This window comes from Tetrao urogallus, assembly GCF_951394365.1.
Source record: "Tetrao urogallus genome assembly, chromosome: 2".
In the NCBI taxonomy this organism is placed as follows: Eukaryota; Metazoa; Chordata; class Aves; order Galliformes; family Phasianidae; genus Tetrao; species Tetrao urogallus.
In genome coordinates this window covers 74,388,956-74,410,181 of record NC_136814.1, presented here as the reverse complement: position 1 = coordinate 74,410,181, position 21,226 = coordinate 74,388,956, and the positions used below count along the sequence as shown (strand labels likewise).

Genomic DNA, 21,226 nt, shown 5'->3' with positions numbered 1-21,226 from the left:
GATATTCTTTTTAAATTGCCATCTATCAATTATGCCTCCAATCACTTTTACTGTTTGTTTATTTGGCAGTGAAGGCATTTTAGCATCAAATGTTGATTAACATGATTACATTTCATTCCAGGAATACATATTTAGGTTCAGAGGTGAAAATGTTCATGAGGGTGAGGGAATCATATTTCACAGAAAATTAAATTATTTATTTGACTGCTGTCTGTAGAATTATGGTAACAGAAAGAAAGTTCTTTAAGTTCGGAAAATATGATGCGTGTTTCCTCTTAATACCAAGAAATCACCAAATATTTTATTTTGGAGTTGACTGTAGCTAATAAATCCAGTACTAAATTTTCATCTGCTACATGACAAGCAGAACCTTTACAATTGATGAATGCTATGGAGAGATTCAAACACTAACTTCGTGTTCTTCAGATACATTCTATAAAGCACAGCAAGAGCCGTGAGAATTAGTTGAAGAATGACCTCCAGTGGCCTGGAGTGGGATTATTATGAATTTAATCCGGCGGAGTCCAGCTCTGTAGAGTACGCAACTCCGGGAGCTAATTCTTTCCTTCTCCCTGCCAATACTGAAAGTTCTTACTGGGATCCCAATGCAATCTCTGACTGGTCAATGAGTATTCATACAGCTCACACCTCAGAAATAGTCAAGGAGAAAGTTGCCCATGTGAAGGAAATCAAGGACGAGAAAGATAAGAAAAACCAGAAGAGAAAGGCTAGAAAGGAACCTAGAAGATCAGAGAGAGAGAAGGAGGTTAGAAACTTATGCATCAATCCTGCCTTGAGCTTCACTCCTCCGTGGCTGCATGCTGCAAAATCTTGGACTGGCAGCCTGGCATGACAGCTCTTGGAGGTGCATGATTGCATGGCGAGCTTTGCGCTGGGTGCTCTGCGTAGTTTCCTGCCCTGTATGCACTCTCTGAAAGTTTAACTGGAGAAAAAAGGTTACCTTTGGAAGAGGCCCTGGAGTTTCTCTTCTGGAAGCTCCAGTTTAAGAAGCAGAAAAATAATTTCAAATGAAATAATCCAGGGTTCATAATAATTTCTAGGTGAACGTAAATATATGAAGTGGCTTATTCCTGTACTCCCATTTAAGTCTCATTCAGTGTCATTTAAGCTTCAGTTTCTTTCATTCATGTTTATTTTCTTCATGCCTTGATCAGTTGTGCTGGTCGTGCATCATCATTTGTCATCCAGAGTGCAATTCTTCCTGCTGTGTATTTGTGATGACTGTTTTTCTTCAGCAAAGGAGGGGACACTGGCACTGGGAAACACTAGGGTGTATTTAGTTGCCTTTGTATCCAACTGCATCAGAATATTCAAATATGCTTTATGTTCCTCAGACTATTTTTCCCTTGGTTATGTTTTCACTTTCAAATGTTTTAAGCTTTCAACTGTAAATGTAATGATATAATTTCAAAGTTAAACACTTTTGCAAATGCCGTCCAGCTTTTTGCATCAGAGATTGAACGCATGAGTTTTTTCTCTTGATTCTGGTGCACTTCTGTAGCAAAATAGTTTGATTTCTGATAACGTGAAAAGACAGGGAGGCAGTTTTAAAGGAGTCCAGGAACTGGAGGATGCTCTGGAGAAAAGGAATGTGTAGGAATACAAGATGTGGTTAGAATACCTTTTTTTAATCAGAAAAAGGGAAAAGTAAAACATATTGCAAATTACTGTAAAGTAGATCTTATTGAATTGAGGGATTAGAGTCTATAATAATGACTCCAATACCTCTGCTATTCCTCTATTGTATGTGTGACAGAGGCAAGAGAGCTGGAAGAATTACTAATAACTACTTGAAAGTCTTTTATAAGTTGCTTGCTTTATTTTCTTTCCCATGGAGTGAACTTCAGATATGATACAGACAACTGTTCCTGTGTGTCTGGTGCCGGTGGTTGCATCCACTGCTTGAAGTTAGTCATCAAGTTAGGAAAGTTTAGGAGCCTGGAAGGCTATCCTAAACACCAGCTGGCCTTGCCAACACTAAAGTGCTAAAGGAAATGATAATGACAAAATCCATGGAAAAGGTCAATGTGTAGATATGTACCTTTCTTCAGGATTCACAACCTGCAGCCCTCTGCTGAAAGCAGTCATTCAAGCTCTCAGTCAAGAACACGGTTTCATACTTTGGAAACATCCTCAGGCCTTTCTATGCAATAGCTCTGTTGTGTATGAAGAACTCCAGATGTACAGTCCCTCATTCTTTGCCCAAGGAATGCAAACTCATGTTCCTGGTCTCCCGCCAGCATCTCCCTCTCTCTAGCCCACTGAATACAGATGTTTTTCCTGATGGTGGAGTGACTTTGACACAGAAGTGCTCTCATGGCAAGACAAGCTGGGTGAGTCCCATAACCACTGGCACTGGTTCCAGCAAGCGTGCTGAGAGTTGAAGGGGGAACTCTTTCAGGTGGGCTGAGCAGGGCACAGCATGAGGTTCACAAAGGCCTCTTGGGCTCCATCCCAGCTCCGATGCCTTGTGGTGTTGTGCAAGCTGCAATGCCCAAGTTTTCATTGCTTTCAGGACTAGGCAGCAGATAAGGCAAAGGATTTGAGAGACACTGGTGCCTTACATCTCTACATCTATGTTAGATACTTTATATCCACCACATCTCACAGAAGCACCTCAATGTCCTTTTGGCTTCCAGCCTGTGTCTGCATTTAAGGAAGGTTGATTCTTTTGTTTCTGTCAAGGTCACATCTGTGTAACACTGGAGTTATCGCTCCTCATTGTTCCCGGTTTGCAGCCTGTTCCTAAGGTGTAAATCACTTGCAAATAGAACCATAAACTGTGCCCAACATAGTAGCCTGGGCAGCTAATGTACACTTTCAGGTGATAATTTTTTCCTTTGGCTGTCTAGACCAGTCCCTTAATGCCTTGCTAACGGTGGAACTCTGATGAACACTTTCAGACAGTTATTTTAGCAATTTCATAAAAAAGATACATGAGTCAGTGGTTGCACTGCCTGAACGTATGGACTTGGAAAGAAATATAGCTCTTTTACATCTGGATCCATAAAAGGCCAGGCAATGGTTTGTTCCTCTACTAATGGGGAGGAAAGATAGGTTAAAAATAGAGTGATGCACTCGGTATCACTTTATTCCCGCATTATGTGACTTATGCCTGGGCTGCTCAATAGCTCATGACACAGAAGGAATTATGATCTATTGGTTCAGCTTCCCTGGCATGCAGTCAATGTGTATATATGCTGAGGTGTGAGGGAATGGTTCAGAGAGCCCTGCCCTAGTGGCTAAGGTTGTGGCGGCTTCAGGGATCTTCCTGAATTTCACCATCTCTGCTAGGACAGGCAGGACCTGAAATGTCCTCTGACACTCCCTCATGTGGGAATGAGGTATTTACAGACCTGGGGACCAGAATGCAGCATAGGGCAAAACCTATGGATGGTTCCTAGTGCCACCCCACTGTGATAACTGTTGTGGGGCTGGGTGAATGACGAGAGCCGTCTCGATTGAAAGTGGCATGCGCTAAATCCAAGGCAATCCATTTGTGCTCCCAGTCTGATCTCTGTGATCAATTTTCCAGGCTTCAAAGAAGTGAAAAGTCAAAGCTTCCTCTGTCAGAATAGCAGATGTCATCTCTGGGGAGATCTCACTCAGCCTTCCGTACTTATGGGAGCTTATAAACAAGATGGAGACCAGCTTCTTACACAGTCTGACAATGATAGGAGAAGGGAGAATGGTTTTAAAGTAAAATAAGAGAGATTTAGGTTAAATATTAGGAGAAAATTCTTCACTCAGAAAGAGGTGAGGCACTGGCACAGCTGCCCAGAAAAGCTGTATGCCCCATCTCTGCAAGCATTGGGAGCCAGGTTGGATGGGCCCTGGGCAACCTGAGCTGGTGGAGGGCAGCACTGCCCACAGCAGAGGGTTGGAACTGGGTGGGCTTTAAGGTCCCTTCCAACCCAGGCTGTTCTGTGATTCCATGATCTTGTTTTACTCCCTATAATGCGTTCTGTAGCTTTGCTGATGCTGCAGTGCTAGGTGAGTGGGACAGACTGATGGATTACTTACCAGTTTGTAGTAAGTGAATGAAATGACTTTTGAACTCCCCACGGTTCTAATTAGGGATGTTAAGTTCTTCTCTGGCTTGTTTGAGAACAGATTCCTATGCAGGAATAGTTTCTGGAAGCTGACACTGTGCACGAGATAGTTTATTTTGGAGGTTTTCCATAAGGTTTTGGTTATCTTTAAGAAAATATACAAGTTCAGTGAACTTGCAGTGCTTTCAGTTCTGTCGTACTTCTTCAAAAAGTCCCAGTTGTTGGGACTGTTCTTTTGTTTGTTTAAATTCTCTTAAAATACATTACTGTCCTTAGTAGGGACAGGAACAAAAGAATACGTGACCTCTAAGGATGAAAATCAGGTAGCAAATTAAAATGAGCAAACAACAAAAAGCACATCCCACCCTCAATGCATTTTTTTTAAATCAACTTTGTTAAATAAGTCAGTGTAATGATTTATTGATGGTGAAAGTTAGCATTACAGAGGATACTGAAAGGGATGTCAGTATAAGGGCTGTCAGTTCTTGTCTTGCCCTTATGGAGTAATAACTATTTTGGTGTCATTAGCATAAGTGACACTGAGAGCACTTTTTAAATCAGTACTAATTGCCTTTGAGAACAAATGATTGAAATTATCCAATTATTTAAATACTGCGGGACAGAAAATAAGGAAATCTGTCTAGTTTTTAATATAACCCAGAATTATGTGATAAAGATCTGTAGCAGAGAAATTTTATATCTATTTAGGACAAGCTACCTGCAAACTTTCTTTTTTTTTTCTGCAGGATATATTGCGTATCTCTGCTCTTCATATATTTTGATGGACATTGGGTAAGCAGATGCAGGGTGGGCACCCCTTCTGTTGTACATTCTTTCCCAAAAAGGCCACATGCAGCTCTGAAGCTGCAGCTGATTTTTTTGCCCAGACTCAAGGGCTGTGCTTCTGCATTGTGAGTTTAAAGCAGTTTCAAACAACAACCATTGTGAGAGCAGTGGAGACACTGCAGGTTGGTTTCCTGTCAGTTGGTGTCTTACAGCACTGCAGAAACCCTCCTCTCCTTTCTCACTATTTCACAACATGCATGTAACAGTACTTAGATGGTCCTGTTGCAAGGCAAGGTGAGAGGTAATGTCTGGTGTGTGAGGAGCCACGTCCTGGTAGAGCAGCACCTCCAGTGGTGCAGGAACCTCTGAACCTTCTCTGATGAGTCTCCCATTTCTGGAAGGCTTGCTGAGAATTAATCCTGGACTGTGTAGTTCAGCAATAAGTTCAATAGTTGTTAGAGGGAGACAGATGGACAGTCAGATGGGATAACTGCATCAGCATTATCTCTTCTGGAAACTTAGCAATAAAGGAAATGAACTGATGAAGGAAACTTGCTTATCATTGCTACGTGGCAAGTAAGTGGGAAAAGAAAGTCATATGGACCTTATGTGCTTGCATGGAAGAAGTTGGTCTCACATTTGTCGTCCTCAAATTACCTCTGCTCTTAGCACTAATTGGTAACTGCATTAGAGGTGCTGAGGACTCCTACTTCATCTCATGCTTCTTATCCTTAGAAGGGTTGATGGAGCAGTCAGAGCCAAATGGGGAGAGCTTTATTTTGTTAGTGCAAGTAGTGTGGGATCAATGTGACCAATTATAGCAGCTTGTAATTCCCTTTAGTTCCACGCAGATACAGTTGATTAGTAGATGTATAGTGCCAAATGTGTTAAATTCATAGCCTTCTAGTACTGACACATTTTTAGAAGACTTCAGTGCAGTATATAGGATTGTGATGAGTTGTAAACTTCCTAAAACAGTTGCTTTGTAGCTCTCTGATACTTACAGTAACTTCATTAATCTTGGAAACTAACGATAGGTTTATGGGGACCGTTTTCAAAGGCAGCTTGGATTTAAACAGCATATGTGTTGATGGTGCAGCTTGTGTGTATGTGTGTTGAACGTGTTTGCATTAAGTTAAAATCAGGTGGCAATGTTAGGGATTGAAAATCTGCTTCTTTTTGCAGGGGGATCAGACAGCATTGCACCGGGCTGCTGTTGTAGGGAACACCGATGTCATAGCATCTCTCATTCAAGAAGGGTGTGCTTTGGACAGGCAAGACAAGGTAACAGGCAAAGCAGTGCATTGGAGGATGGCAGTGTTGCTAACCAGTAGTATTAAAGTCTCATAGAGGAATTTATAGTTTATGCTCCTGAATAAGTATCTGATGCTTTGAAAGCGATTCAGACAATTGCACTAAAATAAGAAAAAATCCATACAATTCTTATTCAATTCTTTTAATATTAGGTACTGATTTAGTTATTTTTGAAATCAACGTGATCATTTTTGATGTAAGAATTTGTTATCTGCTCATTAATGGGGGAATTATGACCATGCTGTGCCCTATCCAAAACATTGCACAGTTTCCTGTGATTATCTCAGAAGCTGAGAGTCTCAGGCTGTAAATTTGGTTTGTAAATAAATGTAATTAATTCCACATTCCCAGCCAAAGCTTCAGTGCTATTCTTGGCTTGCTGGGACAAGTGGGAAGTAACAGAAAGAGGTTGAAGACAGATTAGGAAGGAAAAAGTACCCATGATGTCTGTGAATGTTATTTTTAATCTGGTTCATATCTGCCTCTGCTAATAATAAAATAGTAAATCAGCTTTAGGAAAGGAAAAAACTTTATTTCTTAAGGGGCCAGTGGCACATGCAGCTGTTGCAGACTTAATGAAGTGTTATTTGGTGTGTGGACTCAGTGCACTAAACTTCTTCTCTTGTGTGTGTGCTTCTCAGGATGGGAATACTGCTCTTCATGAAGCTTGTTGGCATGGGTTCAGCCAATCTGCCAAAGTACTCGTCAAGGCAGGAGCTAATGTCCTTGCCAAGAACAAGGTGAGACACGTGTAGAAGGTGCTCTCATATCTGCTCTAAGATGGTTGACTCTCATCACCGGAGATTTCTGGTCATTGAATATCGCAGTAGGTGGGAGATCAGCTCCTATTGGGATTTTTTTCCTTCTTTTGCATTTATTGTGCTTGCGTGGTTCCTCTGCAGTCACTGGAGGAGAGGAACTCAATGGCTCTTAGAGCACATCAATTATAGCTGAGGAACATTGCTGTGGAGGTCTCCATGGTGCTTTAATTTAACCTAGGTGCATTCAGTGTGAGTGGTGTGATTTAAAATGAATATGAATTGCATTAGCTGAAATGTAGTATTCAGAATTTTTTCAGAAATTAAACAGTCAAATGAATATAAGCCAGAGAGGAAAAAAGTAAAGTATCTTTTCCTAGAGAGTTCTTCCTAATACATTAGCTTAGACTCTCAGCAAAAGCTCATGCTGAACTTGGGTTATCCTTCTTTTGGTATTTATAGTATCTTGAGAACACTTTAGAGGAAGGAATAACAAAGCAAGGCATTTTAGTTCCTCACTAATGTTTGTGGGAGACTTGTCTTCAGCTCACTAGTTCAAAAGTAAATAAAGTAAATAATTTAGGAAATTGCAGTAGCAGCCAATGGTAGGAGCTGAGTTAGGGCTCATACTGCTGGGTTAGGTTGCATGGGTGACACCATGTCTGTTGCTATAGGCAAGAGGGCTTTGGGATGTCAGTGGGATCTCTGAGCATTCCACAAGCAAGTGAGAGAGTATTTCAGTAAATACACATTAAAATGACAACTGGAAGTGTTAGGGAAGAAGGGAGAGAAGTGAGACAGGTGGTGAAAGTCTTAAGATCAACACAGTTCTTTGTGTTTGTGTGTGTGCTTGTGTATTTGTGCAGCATGTAAGTATATTTTTGTACAGCTATGGCTGTTGTGGTTTGTACTTACATCATCTTTATGTGTGTTCCTTCTTTTACATTAGTCCAGTTTCTAATTTTAACTTTCTGTAATTATTTTTTCCTGTGATGTCCATCTAACTTTGTATCAAAGGTAATTTAGACAGCTTCCCATGTTTACATGTAACACATGATAGTACCTGACTTTATAGGCTACTGACCCATTACTCTCCTACCCCTAGGTGTGCTTGTCTCTGTGTATATTTATGTACAAAGATGTGGGCTTAAGAGGCAAGTCTTGTAATCTTGCATGCTTGAATGCCTCAGGATGTTAGGAAATGTAGTTTATAACACAGCATAAGTCATCTGCTTGGAGAACCTCTCCTGAAAACCATGTGTACAGAATAGCTCAGCAGTGCAAGCATCTGAGATATTGCTGGCAGCCTTTATCACTGTGTGAGGCCTTCCTGTGCTGCTCTTTGATGTCATACCTACGTAAACCTCTCCCTTTGCATTTGATCACTTGAGTGCTTTTTAATGGACAGGATCCATTTAGGAGCTACTAAAAAATGAGGGATTTGTGCGTGCTTGCACACATGCACTCACTTTCACTCCTTGGCTTTCAAGACAAATGAAGAGCTTAATTCTGCTTAATCCCAAAATGGCTTCTCTGGTCTCTCAATTTCTAGTGCCCATGATGACAAGGCATTGCCTTCTGGTGGCTTTTCTGGCAGCCAGGTCGAAGTGCCATGTGCAGGAGCACCCTGAGGTCCCTTGGCTTATCTTGGGGGCTGCGACTGAATGCCTCTCACCACCTTGGTGGTGGGACAGTCAGAAGTGGGCTTCTGGGTTTACCAGGCCCTGCTAAGCAGCAACGCACAGAATTTCACTGTGTGTTTTATGTAACTCCCGGTTAATTTCTCCTGGGACTGTCTGGGGAACTCTTTTACATACGCACTCATACACACTGTGCTCAGAGTTGACCTTTTGTAATTCAAACCCTGTAGCTTTGATCAGTGTCTTGAAAGCACAGGGGACAGATTAAAAGACATAATGCGTGAAGAGGCAGTCTTGTGAGTAAGCAGAACCTTCCTACATGGTCTGATTGCATTTCTGGCTCCCTATAGACAAGAAACCCCAAACATTTTCAGGCCAGCAGAAGCCAAGTGCAGTAAGAACCTTGCCAGGGTTAGAAAAGCAATACACAAGGCAAGCTCATGTTTTGGTTTTTCTCAGTAAAAAAAAACGCATGTTTGCTTCTCTCCGTAACCTTTTGAGTTTTAGGCATTTGTAGCAGGTTGAGAATGTAGGCATGGACAGAGATAACTAAAGAAGGAAAGCATTCTGGAGGGAAAGGAAGCAAGGCTGCCTTGAGGAGTACCAAGGCATGGGAAATGTTATTTCTTTAAGTGCATTACACTGCTCTTTGATCCTAATTAACCAAAAGTTTCTAGATTCTTTGCTTTTGGCAGACAGACTCGAGCAGTGCAATGTTACGCTGTCCATTTTCTGATTTTACTGTGTCCCAGATAAATCATTTCCACGATGAAGGGCATTTTTCATTTTCCAGATTCGTTCAGCTCACAGCTTTGGCTGAGAATGAGTTGCCCACCAGGGGGATGTTCTTGTGAGGTACTGCCAAGGTTTGAAGATTCCTGTCCAGTTTCTGAACATGGCTTTTATATTTCCCTGTGTTTCTCCAAGGCAGGTAACACACCTCTGCACCTGGCCTGCCAGAACAGCCATTCCCAGAGCACTCGTGTCTTACTTCTCGGAGGTTCTCGAGCAGATCTCAAGAATAATGTGAGTCCGGTTTCAGAGAGCTTTCCCCCTATTTTGTAAGAGATTTGACATGATGAAGGAATGCAGACCTCTAGGTGGAAGCCAGGCTATTATGTCCCCCACTGAATAGCAGCATGGTGGCAGAGGAGTGCATGGGACTCTCTCTGCTCCCAGCTGTGGGAGCCCCCTGAGGCTCAGCTCCGACCCCCTACCCACGTTCTTCATTGTGTGTGACACTGGGTGGGGTTTCCAAATCAAACTGGTTTGGGGTGCAGGAGAGCAGATCTTGTGTAACAATGTGAGTGCAGGGCTTTATAATTCCAGCATTTCTCATCAGATAGATAAAGAATTGGTGCCCGCATCTTCTGTTCCCCAGCTATTATTAAACCTTCCCACCTTTGTTGTTTGTGCTGAAGAGAAGACAGCACTGCTGCTCAGTGGAGATGTGAGGTGTTTGCTTCTTTTTGATTTATTGGGTTTATTTCTTCCCTGAGCACCATGATAAGCACAAGCTTTCGTTCTGCAGTGACATGCTTAGTGCTTTGTTTCTGTTTGCAGGCAGGAGATACCTGTCTGCATGTGGCTGCTCGTTACAATCACTTGCCCATCGTTAGGGTGCTGCTCAGTGCTTTCTGTTCTGTCCATGAAAAGAACCAGGTCAGTGCATGAATTTCATTGCCACACTGTTTCCTTTGCATATGGCTCCTTTTTGGAAAGAGGGATTCCTGCCCAGTAGTTGCACATCACTGCGTGCGTTTCACTTTGCTACCCCATGCCTGAGCTTCCAACAGTAGCTTAAAAACAATGGTTTATTATTTTGCCATCACATTTGCATCTTTTCATACAAGCATTTCCTATTTACGAGTTTCTACAAAGGTGTGTTGGTGCAGAAAAGGGTGAGGGGACATAGGGCAACATGGGGTAAGGAGATGGCAGTCTTGAATCCTTATCAGCTCCATGCAGAACAAGGTGGGCGTGGGGCTTAGCCATGTCCTGGGGCAATAGAATTGCTCAGGTTGGAAAAGACCTTAAAGATCATCGAGTCCAACCATGACCTAACCATACTACCCTAACAACCCTCCGCTAAATCATGTTCCTGAGCACCACATCCAAATGGTTTTAAACACGAGTCAGCAACCTCCAAGAGGAGCCTGTTTCAGTGCTTAACAACCCTTTCTGTAAAGAAGTTTTTCCTGATATCCTTGAGGCCATTTCCCCTCATGCTGTCACCAGTGAGGAGACCAACCCCACTCTCATTGTAAGCACCTTTCAGATAGTGGAAAAGAGCAGTAACGTCTCCCCTCAGCCTCCTTTTGCCCAGCCCCATTTCCTTCAGTCTCTCCTTGTAGGGCGTATCCTTCAAGCCCCTCGCAAGCCTTGCTGCTCTTTTTTGGACCTGCTCCAGCACTTCAGTGTCCTTTCTGTACTGAGGTCCCAAAACTGAACACACTACTCCAGGTGAGGCCTCACCAGTGCTGAGTAAAGGGGCAGGATTACTTCCCTAGTTCTCCCACCACACCATTCCTGATACAAGCCAGGATGCCATTGACCTTCTTAGCCACCTGGGCACACTGCTGGCTGAACCCAGGCACACTGCTGGCTCAAATTCCTCTATATTCTTCTTCCTCCCCAGAGGTGAGGATATCACAGCCATCACAGGGACACCACGTTGCATTGCTCACTGATGGTCAGCTGCCATAGAAGAGCATACTTCTTTACAATACTTTGCTGCCTTTTGCAGTAAAAGGAATTAAAGATACAGAAGAGTGAGGAAAAATATGTTTTAAATTCAAAGTAATGATCTGTCTAACCTAGGATTAATCATCCATCGTTGTTTTGTAGGGAGGTAATTGATCACTGTACCTACAGCGTAAACTATTTGGGTGGTATTAAGTGTGGTAAATAAATAGATGATGTGGTGCTTACCCACATCATCTGGTATTCTTGGGAAATTTTCCATATACAATTGAGGATCATAAAGATGTATTCTAATTTCTACCTTTATTTTTGTTTTGTAGATGACCAGATAGTTACAGCAAACAAAATGGGCTTCATTGAGTCAAATTTGCTACGTAATTTTATTTTATTTGATTTTTTTTTTTTTAACTTGCACACTGAAGACAACTGGTGTGAGCCTAGTGCAGGGAGATGCCACTTTCCCCATTCCTCCGTACCACCTCAAGTTATTCTGTATCTGCACACCTGATGGGTGGACAGTGGACATGCCAGGAGAGCAATAAGGTTTTTGCTGGTCTGAAGGGGATAGGGATGTGTCAGCCATTCCTTGAAGCTAAGTTGCAGGGCAGAGGGGGCAGGAGGGCATCGTGTGCACAGGCAGCTGGCAGCTGACAGCTGCTGGCTCCGCTGCCTGAACCCAATCGCTACAGTCTTCACCTCAGTACACACGAACAGGGCCAGGCACTGTGTGAGTGCTGGACCCGTATCGCCTCATGGCTGTATTCCAAAGCCTGTTTTACTTGGGGAATCTCACAAAGAGAAACCCAAGCATTTCCCTGCTGTTAATTATCCCATTATTTTTGAGTAACACAATACACGACCACCTGCAGGCTGACCGATCGGTCCTGCAGAGGGAAGACCTGCTCTGCCCTCAGGTGCTGTATGTACTTGTTGGGGTACAGCTGAGCTGTTTCCAGGTTTGGCTGAAACACATGGGCAGTGCACCCTCCTGCCCCCTCCTCCCAGCTCTGCACTTCTGCGGATCAGGCCTCACTGAAGCTCCCTCAGCCTGCTGACCTTGCAGCATCCTTTGGGAAGCCAAGGGTTCTGCAGGCTGAGACCCACAGGTTTGCCACATGCTACTTTCTGCTTTGTAACTCACAGGCAGGAGACACTGCGCTCCATGTGGCTGCGGCCCTGAACCACAGGAAGGTGGTAAAGCTGTTGCTGGAGGCAGGGGCTGATACATCAGTTGTCAACAATGTAAGTAGGACATGAAATTGCTTTGGTATTTTGTATTAATGAAAACTCTAGTGCTGGTAGAAGATACCTGCATGTTGAATGAAGTCTGAGTGAATGGAAGCAGCAAGTCACATCACTTTTGCACAGTGCGTGTGTTGACCTCCAGTGGAGAAATCCTCCCCTAGATGTGAAACACTATCCTTTTTCCTCTCAGGCAGGTCAGACCCCACTAGAGGTGGCCAGACAGCACAACAACCCTGAGGTTGCACTCCTCCTCACTAAAGCTTCGCAGGTATGTAGCAAATGTCTTCCGTTGGCAATAAGCTCTGGCCCTGACACAGGTGGGGCTGAGGGTTGGAAGTGGAGCACTTGGTCAAACGCTGCAATCCTCTGCCTCAGAACAGCGATGTGCCCTGATGCACCGAGCTCAGGAGTGGTGTTTCACAGCCATAAATGCCAAGCACTACTTGGCCTATCAGCATGCGTCTGGGAGTGCTTTCTCCTTTATATGTTGCCTTTTAGTAGAAGTGAAAGCAGGTCTGCTTTATTTCTTAGCTTCTGATCAGGAAGAAGCATGACATTTCTGAGTAATGGTTCTGTCTGCTTCCAGGTCTCGCGTTTCAACCGTGGAAGAAGCCTGAGGAAGAAGAGGGAGAGGCTGAAGGAGGAAAGGCGAGCTCAGTCAGTACCACGGGACGAAGTGGTGCAGAGCAAGGTACAGCCTGGCATTACCACTGCACCTCCAGAAGAAAGGGAGCATGAACAAAACCTACTGGGACAAAATCTCTTTGGCTCTGCCACTAGTGCATGGTAGCAGCAGCTCTGTGGGGGACAGCCTGAGGAGTCTGGGGAAAGTCTGCAGTGCTTTGCTGTCAGTGAGATGCTGCAGGTTGGCAAGTGGAAGAACACTCACCTTTTCCTTGTTTCTGCCTTTTCTTTGCACAGGGCAGTGTCTCAGCTGCTGACGATACACAGAGCAGCGACCAGCCAGTGCAAGGGAAGACTGAGCTGAAGGATGAGCCTCGGTCAACCTCCCCAGATCCCAAGGGGAAGAAGAACAAAAAGAAAAAGCCAAAAGAGAAGGTATCAGTAGATTTAAAGCAGCAGAGAGAGAAAGGATCATTGCTGAGTGCAGCTGTCCCTTTGGTGTGGCGTGAGCCAGGGCACCAGACCTTCCGTGCTCAGAAGCCGAGGTAGCCTTCTGACAAAACTGGTTTCTATGGGGGAAATCCTCTTTTTGAGGCTAACATTGAGGGTTTGTAATAAATCAGGCTGTTGTCCTGACAAATACCTCCACTGTGCAGTCACTGCGGATGGATTTGTGCTGTAATTAGATTTTTGCTGCAGTTATCACAAGAAGTTTGTCCAGTTTCCTCCAGGAATGGTTTACCTTATAAGGAGCCAGTAATTAAGGAAACTGTTGTGTGTTTTATACAGGCTTCTGCGCTCTCAGACCCCATTTCCCCAGCTGACCAGCAGACGCTCCCTCGGCCCCAGCAGAACTTGCCCAAACGCAGAAGCAGACATCACTGCTCCTCTCCGCCTGCTCCCCACGAGGTGCGGGCCTACCAGCTGTACACGCTGTACCGGGGGAAGGACGGGAAGGTGATGCAGGTGAGTGTGCTGTGCTCTCATAGGGATGTGCTGAGCAGCACCTGCAGTGGACACAGCTAGGGGATCAGATGGCAAATGCTCTTCCTTCCAACTACACTTTCAAGAGTATAAGATAATGGTAGTGGATTTCTTTTCCTTGTTCAGGCGTCAGATGTATTTTAGCATGAGGTGTGGTAAACAACAAGCTGATGTCATGTGTGCTAAGGAATAGATCATAGAATCATTGAAGTTGGAAAACACCTCTAAGATCCACTAGTCCACCCTCAGCCCATCCCTACCGTGCCCACTAACTGTGTCCCTCAGTGCCACATCCACATGGTTTTTGAGCACCTCCAGAGATGGTAACTCCAGCAGCACCCTGGGCAGCCTGTTCCAATGCTCAGTAAATTTTTAGAGACAATGTGTGAAACAGTGATTGGGAATGGCACTGGAATTTCCACGATACATTTTGAAAAACTAAGATTTCTGTCAGCAAAGACAAAGAGCTTTTCCAGTGAAAATAAATGAATGTACTGTATGTGCACTGATGTTTCCTACTTAAACTCAGCGCTTGAGTGCACTCAATACATTCTGTTTCAAGTCTTTGGATATTCTAGTATTACTGGAAGCAGTAGCTATACAAAAATTGGTTCACAGACAGGAGTAGCAGCTCAAGTACGTTTATTCAAGTTTAGAGATGGTTATTTTACTCCACTCAGTGTATTTTGTTCTGCAAATATTTACCAGCATAGAAGCAGCACAGAATCAGACAGCAGATTAACCTGTAAACGTTGCAGACTTCTGTGTTGTTGCTTTCCAAACATTGTCCTTCTGCACCTCTGGGAAGTCTTCTTTTCATTTTATTTGCTTCTTACATCCATTCACAGTTAATTGTTTTCCCTTGCTATACTTAAGAAGTTCAGAAGATTTTGAAGATGACTCAAGTCGGGTTTCAGAGGCTTTATTTGCCATGTTTTTCAGCATCTCCTTGGGTAACACAGGAAATTTCCAGGCAAGGGTATTATGGGATTATCCTAATGGCAGGTATTGGGAAGGAAGGAGGACTTCTCTGATGCTAAGACAAGGATGTCCCTGCCTGTATGGTGAGAAAATGAGCAGGTAGAAAAGTAGAAGGGAACAGGGACTTGTATACAAATCTGATCTATTTACAGAGATTAGCATAGTACAGCTAATTCCCTAACGGCATCTCCTGAAATACACAGAACTTCTCTCTACCCTTCTTTTTGCTTGTCTATCGTCTTTGATACCCTTGGGCCCTGAATAGCAAACAGAACTTAAGTACGTTTCTGAAGCTCTCTCTAGTACACCACACCCACCTTCCTCTGTCCAGGGAACAGTCCCTGCTCTGTGAAATGGCACTGTAGGGCCAAAGGAAAGAGGGAGGTTCTACTGCAGACATGCATCGACAGAAATCAAACTCCATGCAGTTCAGAATTACAGCTCTTAGAGCAGGGTACAGGTCTGTGAGGTGATACCTTCTCATATGACACGCAGTGCCACAGGATATATGATCTGACCTCACTGCTGCTTGCTGCCCCAGCACTGAGATTTGCTCATACAGATGAGATCAATCCTCTTCTCGTCTGTATTTTTCCAACTTAATGTGCTGTTTGCTGAGCTGTAAGATATGATCAGGAGGATGAGATACAGTACACGGTATGGAACAGCCCAGTGCTGACTACAGAAAGCTGTGGTAATGTTCCAGGTGCACTGAGGACAGCGGGATGTAGCATGTTAACTTTTTACTCCTTTCAGGCACCGATAAATGGATGTCGTTGTGAGCCCCTGATAAATAAACTGGAGAATCAGCTGGAGGCAACCGTGGAGGAGATAAAAGCTGAGTTTGGGACTGTACAAGATAAGATGAATATTAAGCTAGGCCAGATGGAAAGCAAAACTCAACATCAAGTAAGAACATGACCCACATGATCATTAGAAACATATTCTAAGCGTAATCAATATCTTCATTGTCTTGGTTTGCTCATTGCTTTTTCTGTTGTAAAAATGAGGCTGAAATGTAATACTCAAGACCAGGGAACTGTGACATTCTACATGCATCTAACATTGCAAGCCATGGTCTTGAGATAGAGCATTAAATGGGTAAGTGGCTTCAGGTGCTTCTTTGGACAATAATCCTAAACTGCTTGAGGCTCTAAGAGGGAAACTTAAAAGACCAAACACTATCCTACACCTGGTTGTTTCATAATTGTAGAAATCCCTTTTGTCGAATTGCTTATGCTGATGTTCAAGATCCTTGAAATTATTTTTAATGTAATTTTTATTCATCAGATAATTTTGTGATTGAACCTTTCTGCAAGCTCGCAGTTGGCAACATTCCTAGAAATGAAGACTGAAAGACAGAATGTGCTTTGACTTCCAAGGCTCACAGATGGAGGTTTTGTTTTTCAATGTGATCGCCTCAGCTACATTGTGCTTTTCCCACAGCTCCGTGTTTTAGACAAGCTTATGGCTGAGCGGCTGTCTGCAGAGAGAACAGAGTGCCTTCATCGCCTGCAGCAGCACACCGAGCTGGAAAAAACAGAGGGAGAAAAGCGGCAGGTAGGGCTTGTGGTGCTGCTCACTGCTAGTTGTCGTGAACAGCTTGAGAGCTACGTTCCAGCAGGCTGAGAGAAGAGTGGAGATCTACACAGGCAGATAGTGATAAGACAAGGGGAAATGGCTTTAAACTAAAAGAAGGTAGATTTAGTTAGATGTTAGGAAGGAATCCTTCACTCAGAGGGCAGTGAGGCACTGGTACAGTTTGCCTAGAGAAGCTGTGGTGCCCCGGCCCTGGAGCCACTCAAGGCCAGGTTGGATGGGGCCCTGGGCAGCTGAGCTGGTGGATGGCAGTGCCCACAGTGGGGGGTTGGAACTGGGAGGGCTTTGAGGTCCCTTCCAACCTCATCCATTTTATGATTTATGTAAAACCTGGTGGAACGGGCAAAGGAACTTCAAGGAACAGATTATTCCTGTTTACCACCTGAATCTTTTAGACCAAACATACAAAACTTTTGCAATAGAAATGGGCAAAGTGAAACCCAGTCTGACCGTTATAATTGAATTTTGTGGGATCTCTACCAAGGACGTTTGTAGAAATTCCTACAACTAATTTTTTAACAGTTGTTCTTCAGCTTTCACTTAATAATAGGATGTATTTAGGAACATCAGCAAATAGTAATAAAGCCATTAGATGCATGTTGTTTCCTTCTCATTTGGTTGCGTGTCCTGGAAATCTTCTCTCCTCTCAGCCTGATCTGTTTTACTCCCCGTGTACTAGAAGGCTGCAGTTCTTCCCCCTGACACTGGCAACAGTACACCATCTCTAAGCTGTGTATTGCTGCCAATAAGCAAGTTCTTTTTATATGCTTGTTTAACCAACGTTACAAGAGAAACTGTTCCAATAGAGATCCAGTATCCAATAGAGATCCTCTTGTCCCTCTAGCTTCTGCACAAACTCACCATTAAAACAGGGTGAGAACATTGTATTTATCTACTCACACATACAATGTTTTCTCACTACCATGTTTCTTCTAAGAATTAAGAAGTCAATACACTTAGTACTAGTAAAAGGTCATGAATTTTTGTAAGAGGATTCTGTACACCTGTTATAAGGTGAGCTGCTCTGACAACCTCATAATAAACTACTAATTAAGCTACTTTGTCTTACACTCACAAAACATTTTTCTCCAAAGAGAAGTACTTAGCAAATTTTAAAAACTTTAGTTTTTATTTTGTAGTAAGAGATGTATTAAATTGGCTTCTGTGAATGTCTAAGCCATTCAAGGAAGGAGTGATGTATCGTGTGAATCAAAATGACCATTTAGTTGTATCACCTGCTCGTGTTCTGCTGAGTCTAACTGAAACTACTGAAAAACTGAGTTGGCTTTTTCTAGATATGTGGACTAAATACATTTTCATGCACATAAACTGACATAAACCTGGCCTAAACTCACAGTTCCATGTGAAAAATGGGGAGAAGACCTGCTCATTACTAAAAGGATCACTGGCAAATGCCTCCACAGTTGACACTTAACTAAGCACCTTTGTAATTTAACAGCTGTTAGTAATGTATCATTTAGTGTTGGACTCATCACCAAATGAACAGAAAAGGAGAGGTTGGTATAAAGCTGTGTCCCTGAAGTGTCTAATTTGAATTTCCCTCTTAGAAAAAGGGCAGTTCTGAGCACATGATGGTGCTTGTACTTAGAAGGCACCTTTATGATTAAACAGATCAGTCTTGATCAGAGGACTTATATGAATGGTCTACTTTAAATGCAACCCTGAAAGGTAGTACCTTGGACTAAAGAGGTGCCTTTCATCAGCAAATATGTAGTTACTCATCTTTTCTGATTTGCAGCCCTCTAAATACTCCCCAAAGCTGCCCAGGGAGTCTAAGGCCACTGATAGCAGGCTAAGTTCTCTTTGTCCTTGCCGCATGTTCTTAGCAGTCTGTGAATCACAGGATCACCCAATGCGTCTTCTCTTCCTCACAGATTTCCTTGGTTGATGAGCTGAAGACTTGGTGCATGCTGAAGATTCAGAATCTGGAACTCAAGCTTTCTGGAGATTCCAGGTCATCAAGACCAAAATCAACTCTGTCCACATGCGAGTCTCTGACTGAGACACTGGACACTGAGAACAACCCCCACAGTGCCAAGGACTGCAGAGCCACCCAGCCCCTGCTGCCAGCTGAGGGCTCCCACCAGCACTCCTACATGGCGCTCCCAAACAGTCTCTTGGAAGATGGGGGAAGAAGCAGAGTCCCAGTGCCAGAGCAGAGCTTTGCACAGCAATTCTGCGTTCAACAAGATGGCACCTCAGGTACAACCTTGTCAAGTACTTAGGTATCATAGTTATTCACGGGTGAACTGTTTAACTGAGGGATCCTTTTATTATCTAACTATATCCTGGGCTGTATTAAAAAAGGAGTGGCCAGCAGGAAAAGGGAGGTGATTGTCCCCCTCTCCTCTGCTCTTGTGAGGCCCCATCTGCAGTACTGCATCCAGGCCTGGGGCCATCCGTACAGGAAGGACGTGGAGCTCTTGGAGCAGGTCCAGAGCAGGGCCACTAAGATGAACAGAGGGCTGGAGCACCTCTCCTGTGAGGAAAGGTTGAGGGAACTGGGCTTGTTTAGCTTGGAGAAGAGAAGGCTCTGGGGACATCTCATTGTGGCCTTCCAGTACTTGAAGGGAGCTTATAAACAGGAGGGGGAACGGCTGTTTGCGAGGGTGGATAGTGATAGGACAAGGGGGAATGGTTTTAAACTGAGACAGGGGAGGTTTAGATTAGGTATTAGGAGGTTTTTCACCAAGGGTAGTGACACCCTGGAACAGGTTGCCCAAGGAGGTTGTGGATGCCTCATCCCTGGAGGCATTGAAGGCCAGGCTGGATGTGGCTCTGGGCAGCCTGGTCTGGTGGTTGGCGACCCTGCACATAGCAGGGGGATTGAAACTGGTCATTGTGGTCCTCTTCAACCCAGGCAATTCTATGATTAATACCATAGATATTAATTCTGTCTGTGTGCTTTCTCCCATCTATATGCACAGTGTTTTGGGAACAGACAACACTTGAAGGCACAGCCACTGAGAATATTTTAATTAATATTATGATTGGGTGGAATTACACTGACTCTTCTCAATGCTGCCTCTTTATGTTTGAAACCAAGACCTTTTATGCTCTGAATAACTTTATCTACTGAAATACACACTTCCCTTGTTACTATATAAATTATAGGGCTACAGAATAAATCTCTTTTTCCACTTTTTAATTATTAGTTCATTATGGAACTGGAAAAGAAACACCATAGTTGAGAACATTAGATCTATTCAGGGATCATGACCAACTGAGGACCTGCAAGACCTTGGTTCAAACAACTTCTCTGGTCAGGGAAGATCCTGAGGAAAAAAGAAACAGGAAGAACACAGTTCCAGCTCATGTCTCCAAATCCAAGGAGAGTTTCTTTAATATACGTGGTATAAACCCCCCAGAACATGACTTAAAGAGCACGGACATGGATGTTGATACCCTACTAGACAAAAAAGGCAGAGGACTGTAGAGATCTTGCAGTAGAACTAGCGTAAGCAGCATCAAAAGTTGTTGTCTTTGCAAAATTCGTAGGGTTCCAAGTTTTGTAGAAGGATGGGATTGGCAAACATCAGCAGACACATACGACTATGGGAACCTAGCCTGCTCTTTGCTATGTGTCCTTTTGTGAAGACCTTTGATCTGCAGTAGTCTGTGCAGTGCCTCTCTCTCTCTGAGTCTCTTTTCTCTTATCTTCATGGTCAGCCAATAGAATAATGTGATGAACTAATACAAGCCTTTACAGCATATGCATAGTATTAAGCATGGGAAACTGCACCATAGACCAGACACCTTAGAATACAAGGACTTTTGAACACTAAATTAAATGCTCAGAGCTTTTCTAAATGTATATTTTTGTTCTATAGGTGCAGAGCAACAGTTAATTGTTGCTGGACCAGTACAGTCTTCAGTCCCTGCTCAAGATGTCAGGCCAAAGGACAAAGCCGTTAGTGCCAGCACATTCCATAGGTTCCAGCAGGAGCTGCCCTCCTCTGAACTTTTGGGGTCCAAATCAAGACATGTTCGGGTTCAAGCTGCTTTGCAGCCCTTGAGTGAACCTGCAAAGACGGAACCACAGAGCTGCTACTTCCTCAACAAAGGAACTCAGACAAAGAAATCCAGCAAAAGTGGGCAGTCGAGGCACAAAGCTCTGCACCACACAGGGGTGCCTCAGAACCAGGAGCAGCAGCACTCCACTCTGCCTGTAGGCCAGTCACTGGGCCCCGCGCTCAGAGACACCTCACAGGCACTGGAGATTACGCAGTACTTCTTTGAGGCTGTTTCCACTCAGATGGAGAAGTGGTATGAACGGAAGATTGAAGAAGCCAGGTGCCAAGCTAATCAGAAAGCACAGCAGGACAAAGCTGCGCTTAAGGAACATATCAAAAGCTTGGAAGAGGAGCTCAGTAAATTAAGGACTAAGATGCAGAAAGAAAGCTAGCATTCACCAAGCAGGCCAAGTCAAGCAGCAGGGACTGGTTTTTAGAACCTGCACAGGAATCTGGAGTATCGATACATATTGATACATGTTTGT

The 21,226-nt window shown here is 43.7% G+C and overlaps 1 protein-coding gene across 1 annotated transcript; it reads left to right on the top strand.

Moving 5' to 3' along the window:
• Positions 1 to 472: 472 nt before the first annotated feature.
• On the top strand, positions 473 to 21,133 carry ANKRD6 (ankyrin repeat domain 6; the record flags this gene model as incomplete). Its single annotated transcript, XM_079550897.1, has 14 exons — positions 473 to 766; positions 6,045 to 6,143; positions 6,815 to 6,913; positions 9,499 to 9,597; positions 10,135 to 10,233; positions 12,418 to 12,516; positions 12,710 to 12,787; positions 13,106 to 13,210; positions 13,441 to 13,578; positions 13,933 to 14,109; positions 15,865 to 16,017; positions 16,555 to 16,668; positions 18,603 to 18,930; positions 20,559 to 21,133. The coding sequence occupies 14 exons, from the start codon at positions 473 to 475 to the stop codon at positions 21,131 to 21,133; spliced, it is 2,457 nt and encodes an 818-aa protein (XP_079407023.1).
• Positions 21,134 to 21,226: the final 93 nt, after the last annotated feature.